The 22,942-nt window shown below is 37.1% G+C and overlaps 2 protein-coding genes across 13 annotated transcripts in view; one reads left to right on the top strand and one right to left on the bottom strand.

The window, feature by feature from the left end:
• LOC143711947 (voltage-gated potassium channel subunit beta-2) overlaps positions 1 to 10,036 on the top strand; it is a 119,114-nt gene extending 109,078 nt beyond the window's left edge. For 5 of the 7 annotated variants that reach the window (XM_077204150.1, XM_077204148.1, XM_077204149.1 and 2 more), the window contains 5 exons: positions 1,370 to 1,490; positions 1,583 to 1,677; positions 3,341 to 3,461; positions 6,757 to 6,845; positions 9,584 to 10,036. In XM_077204150.1, coding sequence (XP_077060265.1) covers positions 1,370 to 1,490; positions 1,583 to 1,677; positions 3,341 to 3,461; positions 6,757 to 6,845; positions 9,584 to 9,673 — 516 coding nt within the window. In that variant the 3' untranslated portion in view covers positions 9,674 to 10,036. Of the gene's footprint in view, positions 1 to 1,369; positions 1,491 to 1,582; positions 1,678 to 1,801; positions 1,897 to 3,340; positions 3,462 to 6,756; positions 6,846 to 9,583 lie in introns of those variants that run through there. The other 2 variants (XR_013194940.1, XM_077204152.1) reach the window with 2 other exon arrangements.
• Positions 10,037 to 17,596: 7,560 nt separating this feature from the next.
• Positions 17,597 to 22,942, bottom strand: part of megf6b (multiple EGF-like-domains 6b) — a 70,128-nt gene continuing 64,782 nt past the window's right edge. For 5 of the 6 annotated variants that reach the window (XM_077204138.1, XM_077204136.1, XM_077204140.1 and 2 more), the window contains 6 exons: positions 22,784 to 22,912; positions 21,963 to 22,091; positions 21,761 to 21,889; positions 19,464 to 19,592; positions 19,261 to 19,389; positions 17,597 to 18,517 (listed from right to left, as the gene is read on the bottom strand). In XM_077204138.1, the coding sequence (XP_077060253.1) occupies positions 18,450 to 18,517; positions 19,261 to 19,389; positions 19,464 to 19,592; positions 21,761 to 21,889; positions 21,963 to 22,091; positions 22,784 to 22,912 (713 nt within the window). In that variant the 3' untranslated portion in view covers positions 17,597 to 18,449. Of the gene's footprint in view, positions 18,518 to 19,260; positions 19,390 to 19,463; positions 19,593 to 21,760; positions 21,890 to 21,962; positions 22,092 to 22,783; positions 22,913 to 22,942 lie in introns of those variants that run through there. The other variant, XM_077204137.1, reaches the window with a different exon arrangement.

Genomic DNA, 22,942 nt, shown 5'->3' on the forward strand with positions numbered 1-22,942 from the left:
TAAATCATTCATGATTCTTTAAATCTTAATTCATTTGTTTATGACTCAGACTATAAATGCATGATATCTATTTGTTGTCTTTGTATTTTTTCTTTAAAGAGTAACTAAACACTAAAACAACTTTTTTTAGTTACTTTAGTTGCTGTTCATTGATTCAAGTACATTTTTTGACATTTGGGTATAAAGTGTTTTACTTTTCAAATATATGGTGTAAAAACGTCTGAGTGCTGCCCTCTTCAGGTTAAACGGAAAGCTCCTGCAGCTCTCTGACGTAGAATACTCTCTGACGTCACTCTGTCACGCCCTTGGTGCGAGCTCACCACGCCCTTGGCAGCCCCTGGTATAAAAGCATCTGGTTCCGTCAAAACTACTGTAGCGAGTCAGGAGTTGGAATTACGAGTATTGAAAACGGATAGAAATATATTAGCATATAGTTAGCATAGCATTTATATAGTTATTTAGATTATTTCGTGTAACCTAGGTAGTTAATCTCGCCTATCGCTCCAGTGTGCAACCTGCATTTTACGTGGGATTGCTTCTCCAACGCAATGGAGGTGGAAATGGGCTTCTCCACACAGCTTGCGCTGCCAAACGCTGCTGTTCCTGCATGAACTCAACCACCGCAGCGGCGTCATGATGTGAGTGAGCATATATTTTTAATCACAATTTATGTTCCTTCTTATTAGGCTAAAGTTAATCCTCCGGTGTCGACAAATGCGCCGGGGCGATTTGCTGATTATTTTTTTCACATAGCAGTAAAATATAATGAACGTAATAGTAATAATAATCCTGGAAAAAATTACCTCAAAATGACTGAATATAAGAATAATCGGATGCCGATCGCGATGCGGGAGTTAAGACCGCAGTTTGAGCTGGTGTCCACAGACAATTCACCCTCCTCCACTTCAGGTGAAGGTGGGGGAGAAAAGTTCTCGACTTCAAATGACCGCTCTGTTGCAAAGCTACTTGCATCACTCCATTTTAGCTAGTTTGACAGCAGCTGTCACTGCGGGTCTCAGGTGCACGACCCCCCCCTCACCCCCCACCCACCCCCCGCTCAGCCCCGCCCTCGGATCGTCCCCTCTATCTCCGCTGGGGTCTGCCCACTTTTCCAGCATTTTTCAAATATTGCCAGTGGGTGGAGTCAGGCTTTGACCAGGGGTTTAGTTACCCTTTTAGGGGTTTTCTCCCCCATTACATTCATTTCAGAATAAAAACTTACAATTTATTTGTTATAGTTTAGTTTCAATAAATGGTCCGGGTGGGAAAAAAAATTTTTCTGTTAAATGACCCTTTTAAAATTGAGTTTATTTGCACTGCATTCATGGTTTCAGAACACTAACCTTCTCATTTGACTCATGTTTTGTAGGAAGCGTATTCTGTGGCCCGACAGTTCAACCAGATTCCACCAATCTGCGAACAGTCAGAATATCACATGTTCCAAAGGGAGAAAGTGGAGGTGCAGCTTCCTGAACTCTTCCATAAGATCGGTCAGTGATGCTGCTGTCTGTCATTCCCAGAGAATCAGCGTACAGACGACAACAAACGTACCGTTTCAATTGGTTTCGACCTGTGTTCTCAGGTGTGGGTGCGATGACATGGTCTCCGCTGGCCTGTGGGATAATCTCAGGGAAATACGACAGCGGGGTGCCAGCTTACTCTCGTGCCTCACTGAAGGTACTACATATCCCATGAGTCTCTCTGTCTCCTCCTCGTCCTGGTCCTCTGGAAACATTAGTGACCTCATATGTGATTCCTTTGTGTTTGGTGTTCTAATGTGGATGTGTTCCGTGTGTTCCAGGTTCTATAGTTGGGTGTTTTCCTGTAGATGTGTTTGTTGTTGATGGCATGAATCCACACGCCCGATCTTCAACATTTCTTTCTTTATGTGAATGAGTTTCTATTCTATGGTAACTCTGAGGAGGATTGGCACTTGTTTTATCTGTGTGTCCATCTCTTTCAAGCACACTAAACCACACACACAAGTGCACATTAAAATCACCCGTTTCCCGAGCTGTATGTTGGCGTAGTCGCATGTTTTGGCTCATTGGTGTTTTTGTGACCCATCATCTTCCTCCTGTAGTCTTGTGTCACACTGTTAAACATTCCTGATTTCTTGTTACCTCTGTGTAACGTACATGTGGATTGACACTTGACTATAACAGAACCGTGCTGGTGTTCTGAACAGTGATGGGTCCGTTTGATTCAGAGACCCGTGAGTGTTTAGATCACTAGACCACACTGGTCCTTTTCCACTGTTAATTAATATTTACTAATAATGGACCTGAACCTGGATTATTTATCCTGGTCTAGCACACGCACAAACATTTGCTTTTTTCTATTCTCTACAAATTATCCTCTAATTAGTTTGTACTTTAAAGTCAACATGAAGTCAAAATATACTAGTTTCAGACATTTACTCAACTTCATAATTTTTTTTTATCATCAATAACTTCAATAACATCAATAACGTGACTTAGTCTAGGCAGACTAGTTGTAAATAAATGGGCTAACCAATAGCCAGTTTTATTTTGAATTAGCTTTTTTTTTATAATTTTTGTTTTCATTGTAATTTTTATTTTAGTAATAATTTTAAGTCTTTGTCATTTTTATTGCTTTCTTTAATATTTATTTATTATTTTTATTGTAGTACTTAAATTTAAACTTATTTCAGTTACATTTTATTTTATTTCAGCTTTAATATTTAATTTTAATATTTCTTTATTTAGCAAAAACACTTTTTTTAATAGTTTTAGTTAACAATAACAACACTGGTCTGTTTTATGCTGTTATTGTAGGTATTTAGCCTTTCTAAAACATTGCCATTTAACACAGTAATTTAATGCACACTAATTCCATAAAGATACAACAAAAATAGGAATTGATACCTTTTGGATACATTTTACAATTATAAATATTCATTTATATGAAATCACTGATTACACTTGAAAATATCCCACATTACCAAATTCAATGAGTTGCAAATGTTTCATGTTGGCTTTAAATTTATAGAAATGTGTTTTATATATATATAATTTATACTACATTTTACTGCAAAAAAAAAAAAAACTTGTCATTTGTCAAAACTAAAGTCATGTTATGTTTGTGTGCGTGTATAAGATCTCTTTACCCCCCTAAAGTTCTCCGAGCGAGTTCATCTCTGCTCGTTTGAGCTTTTGGGCGGACAGAGTCACGTGTTTAAAAACAGGCCCTCGCCCACACAGGTGCTGTTGTTACGTGTCCGAGAGCGTGTGTGTGTGTCTGTGTTCTGTGTGTATGTCAGTGCACCGCTGTAGGCGTGGGCCCCTGTTTTTGAGCAGGTGTGCTGTGTTGTTAACAGGGCTACCAGTGGTTGAAGGACAAGATCTTGAGCGAGGAGGGCCGACGCCAGCAGGCGAAGCTGAAAGAGCTGCAGGCAATCGCTGAGCGGCTGGGTTGCACGCTGCCACAGCTAGCCATCGGTACGCCTAACCCAAAGACACACTGCCGCTCTCTCTCTTTCTGTCTGTCTGTCCGTCCGTCCTGTGCCTCGCTCATCCTCTCCCCCTCTCATCCTCCCCTTCCTCAGACCACCGGAGCGGAAGCGGATGAGTTCAGGATCAAATGCCATTCGTTTGTGGCTTTTAGGGAACTGTTAATGGGAGATTGTCACTCGTAGCTTTGTATTCTTGCTTAAATGTAGTGATACATACATAGAGCTCTTTAAAATAGTTTAAAATTGATTTTGCATAGTGTTTTATGATATTCAGTGTGGTATCTGAGATGGAAAGTGTTGTGTAATGCTTTAAGTCTTATCACAGAGCAATTTTACATCACTGTTACAGTGTATAACACAATATATTATTTCTTTTTGGTGGAAATTCAACAAAAAACATCATTTATATATGAAATTATATCTTATATAATTATGTGGTGACACATATTTTGGGACAATCCAGTCAATTTAGTGAATTTAGAAAGTATTTTAGATGAGGTACTTCATCTCATCACCGGAGCGGAGGCGTCTGTTCGTCTGCGGATGAGTTCAGGAACAAATGCGATCCGTTTGTGGCTTTTAGGGAACTGTTAATGGAAGGTTGTTACTCGTAGGATAGTATTCTTGCTTAAATGTAGTGATAAATGTAATAGTTTAAAATTGATTTCGCACAGTGTTTAATGATGTTCAGTGTGGTGTCTGAGATGGAAAGTGTTGTGTAATGCTTTAAAGAGAGATTGGAGTGTAACGTTTCATAGAAATATCTGCTGTACGAAGAGCTGCAACGGTTTGATTTAAGTACATCCTCTTAAAGTACAGTAATCTGATCTTGAGAGCTTGTGATCACAGTCTGCTGAACATCGTAATAATCCAGTTAAAGGCAAAACTATCAGATTCAACCAAAATGTGTGAGCTGATAATAGGGGTGGGCGGTAGGACCGAAGTCTTATCACAGAGCAATTTTACATCACTGTTACAGTGTATAACACAATATATATTATTTATTTTTGGTGGAAATTCAACAAAAAACATCATTTATATATTAAATGATATATTATATAATTATGTGGTAACCAATATTTTGGGACAATCCATTCAATTAAGTGACTTTAGAAAGTATTTTTTTATTTAATTTAATATACATCTACAAAAATCCTTTTATTTAAATTATAATAATTTTATTTTTTATTATTTTATTCTATTTTTTGTAGTAATTATATTATCTAAATAATTATAACAAATATTCCAAATTATGTAACAAATATTAAATAACAAAGTATGTCTTAATTTTTTTATTAGTTATTTTTATTTGTAATAATTTTATCAAATAGTCCCAAAAAAACGTCTGTCCCCAAAAAAAGTGTGAAAATTGCTTCACATTAAAAAACATTAAACAAAACTGTAAAACTTGTATTATACTAATGTTTTTCACATTACTTGTGTTTCCACCAATATATCTTACGTGGTATAAATGGTATAGCAAAACACATTTCTATCGTCATACCTCTATACCACCGTCACACCGCCCACCCTGGTCTTGATACCCTTCATTACTCGGATCCATAAAGTTTCAGGAAGTCCCTCATCTTTCCGACCTATCCGAGTGGTAAATTGGCACTGTATGTGACGGCACACACTCTGTGATTCATCGACTGCGGGGCGCAGGGGAATAAAAATCTTGACAGGACCTGTCCCAGAGCAGCGGCCGATAGAATCATGTCCCCTTCCCTCACCTGGCCTTTAATGCAGTCGTACATTACATTTCGCACCTCATTACTGGGTTGCCAGCCCCTCCCAAACACTGCAGATCCCACTTCCCCCGCACAAGCGTGTCCAATCGATTCACAGCCGGTATACAGCCACTGCTGCTCGTTTAGACGACTGCCGATGAATTTAAAAATAGTGCTGTGGGTCAGATCTGCTGTGAGGGTTAATGAACTGCACCGGGATGTAAATGAGCAGATGATTTTGAGGGATGACATCATCCAGTGTGTTATTGACAGTGCTAAGGAGGCTGGTTTTACACAGTAAATTATGAGTAGCTTGTTAAAATAGCTAAACTACAGTGAAGCTTTTTATTTAGTTAAAGTTGTTCCATTAAGTTACTAACAAAAGTATCTTTGCACTATAGATATTTGAAGTGTATGTATGTATATATATATATAAGAGGAGCTTACAATATATATATTAAGTTCATTGAAACTGACCATCTGAACGAATCGATTCACTGAAATGAATCCCATAGCTTATCCCATAGTTTCCCATAGCTACTTGGGAGAGAGGACATTCTAGGAGAGTGTTTGGTTTTTGCTTCAGCTCACTTATGTACAATGCATCTATGTGACATAAAAACTGCTGATGACGTGTTTTGTCAGGTTACAACGTACTAGAAAAGCTACGTTATTTAAAAAACATGAAGAAAAAAAGTTAGTTAATCCCCAACACTAGTTTATGCAATTTCTCTTCCCAGAAATCTTTTGTTACAGTGTAGGCGTGATTGTATACCATTTTGCATTTGTGTGTGTGTGTTCAAACAAAGCAATCTGTTAGGGGGCTAAAGTGATAAAATCCATTAAAATCCTCTGTAGTCTGATTTATGAAGAACATCAGAGCTAAGTATAGCCTTGAAAAATAAGAACACACTTCCAAATGGCTGTCGTTTTACAAACGCAACCAACCGCACTCACACACACACACACCAGTACAGTAAACACACCGCAGTGCCAACACACGGAATGCCAGTGCAACAGATGGCGCACACACACACATACACACACACAAACAAACTCCCAGGAGGGATTGAAATCCCCACAGAGTTTCCTTCCTGTCTGTGTGTGGCGCGCGGTGTTGCATGGACCGTGTTTAGGGAACGGCAGCGGTCAGCATGGCTCCTCTTCACCTCCTCTGCGCTCCTGCAGATATCACTCCTCTTCCTGCAAACAAAGATCACGCAGCTCTGATTTTGAGCGCTCGGTGTGTCCTGGTGCTGGGAGCCATGGTAACAGAGTGGTCTGGCAACTGCTGTGTGTTTTTTGAGATGCTTCAGTCAGTGTGTGTAGGAGTGGGAGAACTAGCTGCTTTAATTTTGGAAATGGCTTAATTTGTGTGTGTATATATATATATATATATATATATATATATATATTCATGTTTTGTTTTAAATATAACATTTATCGCTTCGTGATGGGTAGGTTTTGCTTTAAGGGTGGGGTGTGTGTGACATATGTTGTGAGTGATATTTTTTATGCTATATGTTCAACATATTTGCTGCCTGTCTCCAGCGTGGTGCCTGAGAAATGAAGGCGTAAGCTCTGTGCTCCTCGGAGCCTCCAACACGGACCAGCTCATGGAGAATATAGGAGCAATACAGGTGAGATTGCAAATGAGTGTGTGGCAAGTGTCAATCAAATGCTAAGCTCCGCCTCAAACCCATTATTGACCAATCTTAGTTCACTGTAACTTGCAGCCATATGGACTTTTCATATTTCCTGGGTTCCCAGAAGCAGAAGTCATTATAGTTGGTCAAACATTTATTGTGGTGTATGGAAACAACAACAAATATAAATGTTTGTGTTCCTTTTGCCTCAATAGCAAATAAAAACATTTAAAAATCCACTATAGCATTTCTATGACTTTCCAAAAGAGGAAAAAATTTATATTTGAGAATGATTACCTTGGTCAGGTGAGAGAAAGATGCCAAATTTGCCTTTACCCCTTAAGGCGTTGTAATAATTAATATTAATTATTAATTAATCAAATTAAAGTAATAATACACACTGTAGAGATATAAATGTACATTTAAAAAAATGTAAAAATATAAATCTTTGCCACTGCATTGATTGACCCAATAGATTTTTTCCATTGGCTTTTGGATTGTTGCAGAATATAAGCTCTGTGACCAACAAAAATGTATAATTTTTTCCTGTTTTGTTCATCATGATAATCTTTACAAATGAACTCAACTTTTATAAATTTCTCTTTTGTCCACTTTCGCCCACTTCTGTCCTGATTTCTTCGAGGGGAAGGTCTATGAGCGGGTAAATGTATGGGCTTTTTTCAGATCTTTAGATCTAATGAACAAAATAAGCTCACGCAATTGACATAAGAACGCACCCGGAGATGACGGAAAAACATACATAGAGCAGATCAGCTTTAGTTTTTGCTCTGACAACCGCAAGACCAACCAAACACTGTGAGTGTGTGTCAGAAATCAGGAATGTTGAGAGAACGTTGTGCTTGGTACGGTTTTCATCTTCAAACCAAACTTGGGTCTTAATACCAACAAAGTTTTAATCCCGTCTGTCTAGAGCTCTTCAAGTTCTCATGTGTATGCTTTAGGTCAGTAGGCCAGGAGTAGCTTCTTCTGTAGCTGTTTGAACACATGAGCATTTACACTACGAAAGCAATCAGGTCGAACGCGTTTTCAACTACCTCTGGAAGTGGTTGAAAGTGGACAAGCTCAAAACAGTTTAGACCTCATTTACACCTGTATGTAGCGTCGTCCAATTGTGATCCAATCGACCAAAAGACTTTCTTAATACCAGGTGTAAACAGGCCCTTAGATTTCAAAAACTCTTTCAGTCTCTATTTACAAAAACATTTCTACTGAAAGTTTGAATAGTTTGCAGGAGAGCGATTCTAAACACGAGGATGTAAAAGCGACTTGTGAGTAGATGAGTCTTCCTGTTTAAATGATGACGTTTAATGTCCTGACAGCCTCTGTGGTCCTATTTAGACTCTTGTTAGCAATCGCCTTTTTCAAAACAAGTAAAAACTCTTTAAAAAGTCTCAAGGGGGTATTACTGATGTATTTTGAAAATATTTAGATTTTGTGTTAACCACAGACCTTATTTCAGGCACTTAATCAAAAAACACTTTCCAAAACGCTCTGCTTTCAGGACTATGGAGCACAAAGTGCTAAAATGCTAACTTTTTAGCATAGGGTTTTGGCCTACAAAAATGCTTCATTCGTGCAGCACTCTATTATTAGATATTTTTAGTTCTTTTCAACTGTAAGTGAATGCAATTGTTAATAGTTCCTTGATAGCCTACATTTAGCTGTTTACCTCTGTCGATTGTTTTTAAAAAAAAAAAAATTCATAAAACAAGCCTCATAAAACATTGGAAAAGCACTTATAGTGACACAAGGTACCTATATTTTGATCATTCTTGCACAAACGTTTTAGTTAATGGCTATCAAATGAGGTTTTTCTCTTTTTAGTTGGCTGTGAGAGGCATTTGCATCCATTCTGAATCAAACTGCTATTTTAACCATGTTACTGTGGAATTTAACAATATAACAATATGCTTTCCAATCTCATAAGAATAATCCGTTCGATTTTAATCACTTTATGAGCCCATTTTACAGCAAATCATGCTGTTCACAGGAATCTCTGGTTCATTCCTATGGGACGTTCTGTAAAACTCATCTGAGCGAGCGACTGTAATCGGGGTGGGCGGAGCTTAGCAAAGGCTGAGTTGCTGGATGTGAAATGTTATTTCTGTTTACTCAAATAATCAGGGTTTTGACATTCATGGAAAACCTGAAGATATCGAATATAAATATTTTGAACAGGACATTTGATAGAATATAAAATGTTTAATCAGCTCAAAATTAGTCTTTTTTTAAATGCTATCTTTATAACATGATTTGTAAAAATCCTAATCTTGCTTTCATGAGGAGCAAGAAAGTCATGCAAATTCATTTGGTCTGGGAACCCTGATTAGAAATCATTAAAAGTTGAAGTATTCACCTTTATATAGTGTATATATATATTAGTGCTTTTAAATTGATTAATTGTGATTAATCACATCTAACATAAAAATTTGTGTTTATATAATGTGTATGTGTATTTTATGTGTGTGTGTGTGTGTGTGTGTGTGTGTGTGTGTGTGTGTGTGTGTGTGTGTGTGTGTGTGTGTGTGTGTGTGTGTGTGTGTGTGCGCGCGCATATGTATCTGTTTGTGTGTGTGTGTGTATATATATATATATATATACACACACACACACACGCACACTTCCCCCTAGTGTCAAAGGGTTAATAATGTTTTTATCTCACTCTTTATACATGCATGGAAACAAGACTCAGTTTGCAGCTCTTTTTGCAGGTTCTTCCAAAGCTATCCTCCTCCATCGTGCACGAGGTGGACAGTATCCTGGGAAACAAACCCTACAGTAAAAAGGACTACCGCTCCTAGTGTGGAACCAGACGGGACCGGATGCTCCGCACCCACCTTTGCCTGATCCTCCGTTAGCTTCAGCTTTTACTGAATGAGAACCGGCCGCATGAGACGGGCAAGCACCCACAAACCCTGGAGAGCAAGACTTTTAGAACACAAAGGGCAAGAAACACGTGAAAAATACACAAAACAAACACATTCACTGACAGAGGGTTGAAATGCAGCATAGAGAGCGATGCATTGAAAATATGTGCTCACGGATTTATCCGTGTTACTCTACAGTCAAGGTACTTTAAAATGAGATCACTAGGGTAAATAAGAATATGCTTAAAACATTTAAAAAATAAATAACATGCTTGCTTGGTTGCTAGAAATATAAAATTTTTGTTTGTTTGTTTGTTTGTTTGTTTTTTAATATTGAATGCATAATAACAAAAATGGAGCTCAAGCTGAAATAGGTAATCAGTTGCACATGATCCATAGCGACTCGTTCACATCATCGAGGTGTCTCGGCCCAGAAGTCTTCACTGTGTCGTCTGCGTTACGTATGCACACGCCCCCTTCGCAGGCAAACCAATAAGCACTTTAAGGGACATCAGAGGGAGTGGCTTTGTGAAACATGATTCTAACGCAGCTCCTCTATTGTGGAATGGGGCAAAAATCAGTGGCTTTTGCTTATTCTGCACAGGGCATTGATCGTCTCGGTGTCCGCTCCTCTCTGTTTAGCCTCAAAAGGCGGCCCTGGCTTCTCATGTGTCATTTCTTTGCTAACAGTTCTGCAAGAGATCTTCTGATGTCAAATCTCCATCAGATGTTGTGCTTTTGGAGGGCAGCGGTCTGTTTGGTTGTTGAAGAACGCTGGAAAGTGACGGCGATGAGCCTCGGAGGTCTTCCTTCCACAGTAACCTGCTCCTAGCACACACCTTTAGTGTACTGATATTACAGTTACTCTCACTGATTTATTAGACTTTAAGTGTAGATTGAATGATTGAAGTATTAATGGGATAAGCATGCTTCAAAAATATTTAATGCGATTACTAGTTTTCAGTCTGAAGAGTGAATGTTAGGAAACATGTCAAGAATTTGTTTTGGTCATATTTCACCTCAGAATCAATTTAAATACGAGATATATGAAATTATGGAAACCATTACAATTTTTTTTTCTTGCTTTGTGACATTATTTACATGACAATTAAGCTAATTTCCTTCTCAAATGAGCAAATATATACATATAAAGTATGTTTAAGTTTAATTGTAAGTAGATATGGTAGTGTCCATTGTACTGATTTTAATGTAAAAATTTAGTATTAAGTATTTAATAAGAATATATATATATACATATACATCCAGAAATGTGCTTAATTTCATGTAAATAATGTCACAAAATAATACAAAGTCCTAAAAATATAATGCAAATATTATTGATTTTATGGTGAAATATTTGGAAATTTATTCATAACGTTCACCCTGTAAGGCAAATTATTTGATTAAAACGAGTAGAAACATGGGGTGGTGAAAGACTAATGGTTATTAAAAAATGACCTGTTAACACATAAGTTGGAGGGTCAATCCTAAAAAAGTTAAAACACAGTTCTGCTTTACCACCCCTGCGATTGGACATCTATAATTAGCACAAAAAAAATATAAATTAAAAGCAGTTTCATAATATTCCCTGCAGTTTAGCTGGGGCTTACAGCTACGGTCACCTGTGGCCTTCACCAGCACAGTGATGTGGCAGATGTTTTTAGCCAATAGAAAAGCCGACTGTTTAGATGGCATTATCTCGCCTGCCCAATAGGAGCAAAGACCCGTTTGTGTCAGCAGCTCAGGGACTGCAGTGTGTGTGTGTGTGTGTGTGTGTGTGTGTGTGTGTGTGTGTGTGTGTGTGTGTGTGTGTGTGTGTGTGTGTGTGTGTGTGTGTGTGTGTGTGTGTGTGTGTGTGTGTGTGTGTGTGTGTGTGTGTGTGTGAGAGAGAGAGAGCGCTACATCGTCTAACATCATTATAAAGCAGAAGTTGCTGTTTCTTCATCTCATTTCTGGACACTGGGCATTTCTTGTATGTACTGGTGATGATACATGTGGCTGAAGCCAAAGATTTATCCCACATCCCGTCAGTAACGTGACTCCCGTGTCCTCTTTCGGACGGAGAGATGATCGATCATTTAGCAGCATGTATCTGGTTTTTAAACTGCGCATCTTTCTTCACTTTGCATTCACTCTTAGCAACGCTCTATAAATATAAGTACATATATACATACTTAGTGCAAGTATACATAGTGCACCCAGTATGAATGATAAGCAGTCTTTAGATCTTTTTTAAATGGCGGTTGGTCACCAAACATTGATCAATAAGATATTACTGAATTCGAGCAGTGTTTAATCAAACTGTCCCTGATCAAACACAAGGGAAATGCATGAGATTCATTTGGAAAGCATGCTGTATCCCGGATCAATGCTCACTGCTCTCGCTGCACAATCGCTAGTGCTATCGGCATATCCCATTTCACAGATAATACTGGCAAGACGGAAATTACAAGAGCTTTTTTTTTGTGCAGTTCTGAAAAGATGAGCTTGCTGTTCTTCATGAGAGTGAATAAACTTCTTTACAGATCAGGATCAAATTTAAACAACAAAAAAAACCGTGGATGCTGTGTGCTTATGGGAATTAAATGTGATCGACAAAAAGCTCCATTCATGACTTAGATCAGCTTTAAAAACAGTTGAATGTTGAAGTTGGTGTCCGTCCATCTCATCTGTGCGTTTGTGTCTCTCTGACGAATAATGAACTGAGCGCTTGGAGCCACGTACATTTACTGTGTGATAATAACGGTACAGTTATTCCTAAGATTTGCACTTTATTTATTAGGCACTTATTAATTGGAGATGATTTACATTTATAGTGATAACGTCTTACTTTTGCCCCTTTAAAAGGAATGTTTCAGAAGTTCAGCTGATGCATGTCGATTACCACAGAGGATCTTTTCAAACTAACAAATCTTTTTTTACAGTATTGTGCTTAAAATGGAAAGACATGTTAATATCAGAAATGTGCAGCTGTTCATTGTTTTGTTCAAAGAATTTAAGTTTATTCAAGCAGATTGACATGTGGTTATGTGATACTGTCATCATTTCTGAAGGGAGATATTTTTTTCTGGTTTCCTTGGTGCATACTGTGTCAAATTTACAGGGTTTACTTTTTTTGCATTACAATAATGAGAATTTGGGAGGAAAATGTGCTTAATTTTCATGAAGATAATTTTACACAATTAAGCATACTAGATTTTAGGGTCAAATATTATCTATATTTTTTCAGTCAGAATCACAGAGTAAGGCAAATAAGTAAAATAAAATAAATGAATTGATAATTAAAGAGATGTTTTTTTTTAAATGAGGTGGTGGTCACCTAATGGTTTTAAATAATGGCCACGGATATTATTGTAAGAAGTTTCTTTCTAAAAATAAAAAAAGTAGAAAAATATAATGGTATAGCCAAGTGGTTATAAATGTGTGATAGACATGTTAAGTAAGCATTGCTATTATTTTTTTTGGTAACACTTTATTTTATAGTGTCCTTGTTACATGTACTTGCCATATTAATAACAGTAAATGATTGCATAGTTAAAGTTCATGCAACTAACCCTCAAACCAAACCACAATTCTGCCCTAAACCTATAGTAAGTAATATTACTCAGTACTTAAATATACTGTGTAATTACACTGTAACACAGACACCTTAAAATAAAGTGTAATCATTTATTTGTATCACACTGGTATGCTAATAATGCATAACGCTGAAGTCATTATGGTTTCATAAACAGTGTTTTAAGCTCATCATTACTGTCAACACCATTTATCCAAACTGGGTAACAAGTGGAAATATATTTCTGTCCCAGAGCTTCAGTTCATTGCACCTGAAACATTCCTTTATATTTCATTGTGTATTGTCAACAAAATATTAGTACACTGAAATATCATCAAAATTGAATTACATCACTTAAAGTGTGTGTGAGAGAACTAATCTAATGAGCAGTAGATTTATGAATAAAGGCAGTTGGTTGTTAGTTTAGTTTCAGGCATGTGTTAGTTGATGTGTTCTCATCACTAGATCTGGCCAATCACAGCGGCTTTGAATGTTCTGTGAGACTGTTTTCTGTTGATCAGTGTTGTATCATGTCCTGTTTCTGCTCTGATGTGTGTCGTTCCTTATCTAACTCTAAAGGCACTGATGTTGTTTGCCGTCTGTCAGCATCTGGTGATTTCATCAAGAAGCCGTAAATGTCATTTAACTAATTGTTTCAATGCCTCCACGTAGTTTGTAAAACTGGCAGAATATTTTAGTAGCAACATTTTAAGTTGTTTAAGAGTGGAGTGGTTGGAAAAGCAGGGAAGAGTGTAATTGCTATTAAATCTGTAATTATCAGTCCAACCCTCATCTGCAATCCAGATTTTACAGGTCAGAGGTTATGGATATGTGTGTAGAAGGTTGTTTTTTTGTTTGTTTTTTAAATACCATACTTCAGGTCCCAAGGAAATTATTTTTCATGTTTAATATTTTTAAGGATTCTTAAGGATAAAGACAAAAATATGATTTTATTTTTTTACCATTCTATGTTGCCCTTCGGTGGTACTGACCTGAAGATCACGACGACGACGATGATGATGATGACGACAAAGAATAATTATTGACAAAGAGCAATTATTTGCACTGAATATGCATTTTGGAGAATTCTGTGAAATGTATACAATGGCAAGCTACATATCCACGCTTTGTGGAGAAATACTGTATGTCGAGTCAGATTTCTGTATATAGTTTGACCTTTTTACATACATTATATATATATATATATATATACATAAGAGTATTCATGGTCCTGTTCACTCCAGCTTTTGGTTCTTTATTTTCATCGAAAGGCATTTGCTGACTGCATTGTGCTTGAATCTGAGTTTAGACATGTACAGCGCCAGTATCTATGAAATGACAACTATAAAATGATGACAATAAAAAACAGCCTGTTTGTGTATTTGTCTTGGTGTGGAAGAATTACATTAATGGAGGCTTCTGTTAAATCAGAAAATATTACTGCCAAAGTTTTACAGTTTACAAAACTGTCCCAGTCACAAAACTCGAGTAAAAAAAGAGTCTCTGTTCCGTCTCTTGATATATTTCATGTTCAGATATTTATATAACAAAATAATCTGGGGACCTTGAAATTGTGAAAATGGTCAAAAATGTTGGCGAAGAAAGAATTATGTAATTTAAGAAAATGTTCTACTAATTTTTCAAGATTTGCACTTAGGAGCAGGGGCGGATTGGCCATCGGGAATACCGGGAACAATCCCGGACGGCCGGTCCATTTCAGGCCGAAGACCGGCCGGTGGTCAAAGAGTTTTTTTGGGGGTTTTTTAATGATACGCGACCGGCCTAACCGGCCACTCAGCTGCAGCGGAACACTGTGTGTGTGTGTGTGTGTGTGTGTGTGTGTGTGTGTGTGTGTGTGTGTCACTGGCGTAGCCACGGGTGTGCCAGGGTGTGCCGGTGCCACCCACAGTAGCAGCTGGCACACCTAAAATAGATGCAGAATTCTCTTTTAAAGTTTTAATAAAAACGTTTCCTAAACTTGGACTATTGTTGTTTACCTAAAATATTTGTACATTTAAAATGTATTTTAATTTTTTAATTATTATCGTTAAAAAAATATCTGCCGACATTCGCACTGCCAACCAATCCGCAAACAGCCGCAGACTGGTAATACGGTTGTGCTGTTGAGTCTGGCGCCTCATGAGGAGAAATAGAAACAATTAGCGCAGTTCACACAAAGAAACTTAATGAACATAGAGCGGTTAAAAAATTAATGTGTTCATATTTATAATATATGATATGATACAGTTAAGCACCACGACTGCTGAATACCATCACGATTGAAAATATGACACTGATTTCATATGACAGTTCAATAAACAAGTAATCAATATCAAGTCACTTACATTTTAGACACAATATTGACTGTTTTTTCTATTTGAGCAGCGATAATAGTTCCAAACAAACATCCCAAGAACCACAGCGCAGCTCACCGGAACACATAACTGCATTACTGAATGATTCCGCGCTTTGAATGAATCGATTGAGTCAAAGATTCAATGACCCATTAAACAACTACCTCATTCCTTAACGATTCAGCCGTTTGAACGAATCATTTGAATAAATGACCGAATAACTCACTCATTAAGACAGTCACCTGCCGCCCCCTACTGGTGGTTTAGTTTCGTGTTTAAAAGTAGGCTATCATTCTTTCCAATATCTTTTTTGTATCTTCAAAAAATATTTAAAACAATCTCGTAACATTATTTAATGCAGTTGTAATTTTTCAGTGTAAATTAATTAATTTGATTGGTAACAGCATAGTGTCTATTTTTTTCAATTGAATGTATTGATCAAATCTAAGAATTTAAAATGAAAGATGAAGCATACGTTTAAACCGATTTCTGCATTTTTACTTGGACAAGAGAATGGCTGATTTACTTGTTCGAAGGAAAAGCACAAGTAAAGCCTTAATGTTGAACCCTGAGTTATATTTTATATACTGTAGGCCTAGTATTAGGCCTATGTTTATGTGGCAAGCAAGTTTTACACATCAGCCCAGTCTATTCTGTAAAGTTAGTGATAAGCCGGGTCCGAGTTTTTTTTGCACATTAATTTGACAATAAATGTGGCACACCCAATTTTTCTTATGCACACCCAGAGACGCTTTTCTGGCTACGCTAGTGGTGTGTGTGTGTGTGTGTGTGTTTCAGACAGGGCCAAGCCAATACTTTCAATCTGAGGGGGGATACGAGCGATTTTTCCTGACATCCAATTGGCTCAAGCGAGGCGCCGATCAAAGGAGTTTACTTTTGGTCATGTTTGGCGGGTTTGTGTGAATGCAACAGAGACGGACGGTAAAAATTGTGAAAAGAAGGAAAGAAGAGAAAGAAATGGGTGGGGCCGAAAAAATAAGAATTAGAAAGAAGAAAATGTTGGCACAAGAGGCAGCTAAATGCTGCAGTCATATTGATGAGGAAGGAGAGCAGGAGGATGAGGAGAATGGAACCAGTACAAAAACAGGGGCAGTGTGCAGGGCTGGATTGCCAATCATATTAGGCATATCAATCAATCAAAGCTTGATTAAGGACACACACACACACACAAAATAGAAAAATACAGAACAATATTACATATTTACATGATAAAATGCCAATAGTTCCACATACTAGATAATAACCTGAATGAAGCACAGATTTAATTAGAAAAAGTATTATTCTTAGTCATATTTATTACTGATATTCTTCTCATCTGTACAATCAGTAAGCGGAGGCAGCGTCCAGCACAGGGGAAGCTGAGCCAGGGAGAATTGAAAGTGAGGACACACACAAATCTCTATTGTATGGGACTGCAGTATTTGAGTGGGTATTTGTTAGTTTTTGTAACTATTTTATCACTCCGACTGACTGTACACATGACATGCTGGTAGTTAGCAGTATACTGTGACTTGTGTGTTCGAGATTAGGTTTTGCTGACCTGATTGTGTTTAGTGCACCACTTGCTTAGTCAGGTGTCATCCTAAAATTTCTTGAATGTCTTCAGTGTAATCTGATTCTCTTTATACAATAAAAACACAATTAGAATTAAAATAACTGCAAAAAAATACTTCTGCTCATGCGCCAAGGTCACTCGCAGTCGCATAAAAGGCCTCTCCATCTTAAAGTCCCGGGCTTAATTTCAGTCCCAGTACGTCCCTGTTTAGGAGTATTAAGATACTTGCCGTTTCTCTGCAATACATTTGTGAAGTTTACCAGCAATCTCAGAGTGGCAATTTCAGGTTCTCAAGTTTTGTCTCAAGAAAATAAGATTATATAATAATAATAAATTGCCTTATTTTTCTCTTTAAAAAAGTTAAAACAACATAAGTTTAAAATGGCAGTCTTTTATTCTGAAATAGGTTTAAAAAATCTGGCCCTGGATTTAAAAAGCTTGACTCCACTTGCTGAACATCTTTGAGTCTTTGAAACATTTACACACAAGATGCTTTCTTAAATAAAATAAAAGTCTAGCATTCCAGAATTCACTTTTTTGGGGCATCGAGTCAAAACTATTTCTGTAAGAGGGTCACACGTTAAAGAGTTTGCATAACATTTACAATTGTATATTTGTATATTGTACAAAATATATAAATAACTCAAACTTTATACAAAACAGTCAAATGCTAAACAGAAAATGAAACAATGGAACATGAAAAATGCACCAGTTCCCCAGGTTTTCTAATATAAACATATTTCACAAACAGGCCCTCCTTTAATAAAAGAACATCATGAAACTTCTTTTCATGTACTGTTCAATATCTTAAAATCCACATGTTTTTTTAATTAAAATGAAACAGTAAAACAAACAGTTTGTGTTCAACAATATTAGTAAACAACGAGTGACATAATCCGGGATTGTTTTGAAAATTGTAAAAATCAAAAAGGCACTTTTCTCCCGTTTACGGTCAAAAGTGAATCCTATATCACAACAGTACTTCCACACAGACGATATTCAAACCCCCTGAAAGAAGGATGAAGAATCAAGTAATGTTTACTGTGAGTAAAGTGCGTCTGTGTTTGAACATGATCACTTCATCGATTCTCCACAGCTCTTCAGAAAACAGCACGGCCAACACCACCTCCTGCTTCCCTGCGCGCGTGTGTGTGTGTGTGTGTGTGTGTGTGTGTGTGTGTGTGTGTGTGTGTGTGTGTGTGTGTGTGTGTGTGTGTGTGTGTGCTATGAGGAGTTGAGCTGTGACTGACTCTCTTCTTCTACACTTCTAGAGTCGAGCTCTGGAGTTTCACCTACAACACAATTACAACCATTCAAATCATAATATATTGCATTACTTTCTATGCTATATCAGGGTTATTATAGTTAACTAAGATCATGAAACAACTTTACTCAAACTAATTTAAATATAAAAAAACTCAAACTTGTTTTATCTCAGATAGATGTAAAGGAAGCATTTCTTATTTTCATTTAATTTAATTATATACTAAAATAACTAGGTAACGCTTTACTATAAGGTCTCATTTGTAATGATGTATTAACAAACAGTGAACAATATCTTTTTATAACATTACAAAATACAGTTGCTCATGTTAGTTCACAGAGCATTAACTACTGTTAACAAAAACTTTTGATTTTAAAAATGTATTGGCACTTAATTCAAATTTAATATTAACTAAGTGTTTAGTTTATTTACGTGTTTTTAACATTAATAAATGTTCATTATGATTTAATTTTAACAAACAAAACCTTATTGTAAAGTGCTACCAATAATAAAACTGAAATAAAAAAGTAGAAAAACACAAAATTACCAAAATGGAAAAAATAAAAACTAAGTCAAACTATACATATATATATATATATATATATATATATATAAAGAATAATTTAAATGTCAAACATATTAAAAAATAAAACAAATTGTTTTGCTAATAGAAGCTCTAAATAGCCAGTAACTTGAAAATGTTCATATCAAACCCTGATTATATTATAAAATATTATACTATATACAGCTGGAAAATAAGCACTACTTTACGTTCTGAACACGTGAGACCAATCCAGCCGTTCAGACACACACAGCGTCCGTTTCTGCTGTCGCACTGAGATCCGTTTTCACATTCACACGTGAGCGCGCAGTCGGGCCCGTACCGGTTCACACTGCAGTCTGTTTAACATCACACCATATCAGAACATATTCAGATATAATAATCATCACAGTGCAGCGTTTCACTGACTCACCGCTGTCACACCTGACTCCGGTCTTTCCCGACGGACAGATACACCTGCCACTCACCGGGTCACATGGTGTGTGTCCCGCACAGTCACATGACCGAGAGCAGTTTGGACCGAACGAGCCACGCTCACATTCTGAGGAAGGAAAGTTGAGTTTTACTATCATTTATACTGTTATAGCTTTTGTTCATATTTTAAATTAGATTGTATTTTATTTTCTGTTTTCATTTTAATTTAGGTTAGTGTTTTAGTTTTATGTGTTTTTGTATTTTTTTCTAAAAAATTTTATGTCTATACAGTTTTTAGTTATTTTGGTAAGCCTACTTCAACTTGAAATACACAAAAATGAGAAATGTTGCCTTTGCAACAATCTTGCAATACATTTTCTTTCCTTTTTTTTTTTTTTTTTACTTCAGTTAATGTGTATTCTATTTAAAATAATGAAAACCTTTTTGATGGTTTTAGTTTAGAATATAAATAACCCCGCAACTAGATGATTTTACTGCGTGAAGCATCAGTCTGAAAATGTGCACAGGCTTAATAGGTTCACAGCTCAATAAACATCACAAATTAACTCTTTCCCGACGGCTTTCTGTGTTTTCACTGTTATACCTGTATGGCCATATTAGTCATATAGACATATTAGTCCATATTAGTCATATTAGACCCATATAGGTCACTGTACGACCATATTAGCCCGGTTCTGTCAACACTGCATTGGCTCCCTATTAAACATCGTATACATTTTAAAATATTGCTGATTACTTACAAAGCATCTAAATGGTTTAGCTCCCAGTACTTGAGTGAGCTCTTAACGCATTATAGTCCTGGCGGTAGATCCTTTTCCTATTTAGCACCAAAACTTTGGAACAATCTTCCTAACATTGTCCGGGAAGCAGACACAGTCTGTCAGTTCAAAGCTAGACTAGATATAATCCTCCACACACTTCACTGGCTTCCCGTGTCTGCTAGGATCGAATATAAGGTTTCACTTCTCACTCACCAATGCATCTATGGAAACGCACCCCCTACCTGAAAGAACTACTTACCCCTGTTTCTACAGCACGATCCCTCCGATCACAAAACTCAAACCGCCTTTTAATACCAAAAACTAAACTCTGCACAATGGGCGATCGTGCTTTTTGCTCTGCCGCTCCCCGGATTTGGAATGCCCTCCCGGACCATCTGAGGTCACCACAGACCACCAAGACTTTTAAAAAGGGACTAAAGACATTACTTTTTAGCAGATCTTATGGATTTTAACAATGTCTAGATATTGTTCTTAGAATCAGACCTGTAGCACTTTGCGGTTTTTTCTTAAAATGTAAAGTGCTTTTACAAATAAAATGTATTATTATTATTAGACTAAAAACACATCTCTTTGACCTAGCATTCACATAACACTCTATAGACTTCTATAATTCAATATTAGGCTGCTTAGTTCAGATCAGCCGGAACCAGGAACACTTCCCATAAATCCTGATGTACTCGTTACATCATAAGAAGGATGGCGTCTACGCTAATATACGTCTCTCTGTTTATCCCGAGGTTTACCGCAGTCCGCCGGATCCAGGCCATATCTAGATCTGATGAAGGATCATCACATGGACACGATTACAACACATCCCTGAAGTGCCAGCCTCATCAACACTGTGAAGGCCTCATGGACACCTCAACAAACTCGTCTCCATACTGGCGTGATGACTCCGACCCCTAACCAGATGAACTGGATAAATATTGTGAAAGTTCTGATCCAATCTGACCTCTGACCTATTATGCCGCCTAAATCATAATCATAAACTGTTGGTTTGTTGGCCAAAGGAGGACCGGAAGACAATACAATGCTGAATAAAGTCGTAGTTTTTGTTATTTATGGACCAAAATGTATTTCCGATGCTTCAAAACATTCTAACTAACCCACTGAGGTCACATGGACTACTTTGATGATGTCTTTATTTCCTTTCTGGACAAGGACAGTATACCGTACATACATTTTCAATGGAGGGACTGAAAGCTCTCGGACTAAATCTAAAATATCTTAAACTGTGTTCTGAAGATGAACGGAGGTCTTACGGGCTTGGAGCGACATGAGGGTGAGTCATTAATGACATCATTTTCATTTTTGGGTGAACTAACCCTTTAATTCGTGTTCCGAAGATGAACGAAGGTCTTATGGGGTTGAACAACATGAGGGAGAGTAATTACTGACAGAATTTACATTTTTGGGTGAACTATCCCTTTAATTATCAGATTAGATTAATTCTGTTTAATAACTTGACTGATGTACAGGATGCGCGTCTCACCTCTCTCACATCGAGAGCCGTGAAGTCCAGCGGGACACACACACTGTCCGGTTCCTGGGAGACAGGACGCCCCGTTCACACAGTCACACCGATGCTGACACTGAGACCCGAACACACCGGCAGGACACACTGAAACACACTCCATATCAGAAAACATTCAGTCTGAGGTGTACAAGCTTTAACTGTGTGTTCTGCATCTCACCGTGTTCACACAGAGGTCCGTAATATCCCGCTTCACACTGACAGGATCCTGTTACTCCGTCACACGTGCTGTTGTTCACACACGAACACTGAAGCACACAATCAGGACCGAACCGACCCTCGGGACATTCTGACATCACACACACACACACACACACAGAGGTTATAACACAAACCCAGCCACACATCGAGACTTCACATCGTTAACCGTTGGAGAGTCTCGATACAATAAGGACACATGCAGACACAATGTGTGACACTATGATCTTCTTTTTTATTTACACACAGCCAGTTGTTGTAAAGAGTAAAACTGAACCTAAACGCTTTTAAACAGAAAATCAAATATAAATATTCAATAGGAAAAAACAGACTTACTTTAATAAAAATAATACTTTAAATAAAACTAAAAAGAATTGACATACTAAAATTACTACAACATTTATTAAAATAAATTAAAGTTAAACAAAAATATATTTTTTAAAAAACTGATAAAAGCACAAAATAATAAAACTAAAATCAAAATGAAAACTGAAAATATAATCCAAATTTAAAAAAATCATTTTTGTTAACTGAAATAAAATATAAATGTTAGGTGAATTTTTTTTTTTACAAAATAATTTAAATAAAACTAAAATAAGTTGACGTACTAAGATTACTAAAATTGAATTAAAATAAATTGAAGTTAAACAGAATTTTTTAAACAATCCCAAAAATAACCAACTAGTTAAAAATTGGTGGAACAAGCCTCTCCTAATCGACTAATGTTTGCTCTAATCTGTATAGACAATGATAAACACACACACACACACACACACACGTCACCTTTCTCACAGTGTGAGCCGGTCCAGCCGAGGCCACATGAGCAGTTTCCAGAGACGGAGTCACACACACCTCTGTTCCTGCAGTCACAGCGCTGAGAACAACCAGATCCAAACCAGCCCGCAGGACACACTACACACACACGCACACACACACACACAC

The sequence above is a fragment of the Siphateles boraxobius genome, unplaced genomic scaffold (assembly GCF_051911475.1).
Source record: "Siphateles boraxobius isolate OS27281-9 unplaced genomic scaffold, OSU_SipBor_1 5, whole genome shotgun sequence".
Classification (NCBI taxonomy): Eukaryota; Metazoa; Chordata; class Actinopteri; order Cypriniformes; family Leuciscidae; genus Siphateles; species Siphateles boraxobius.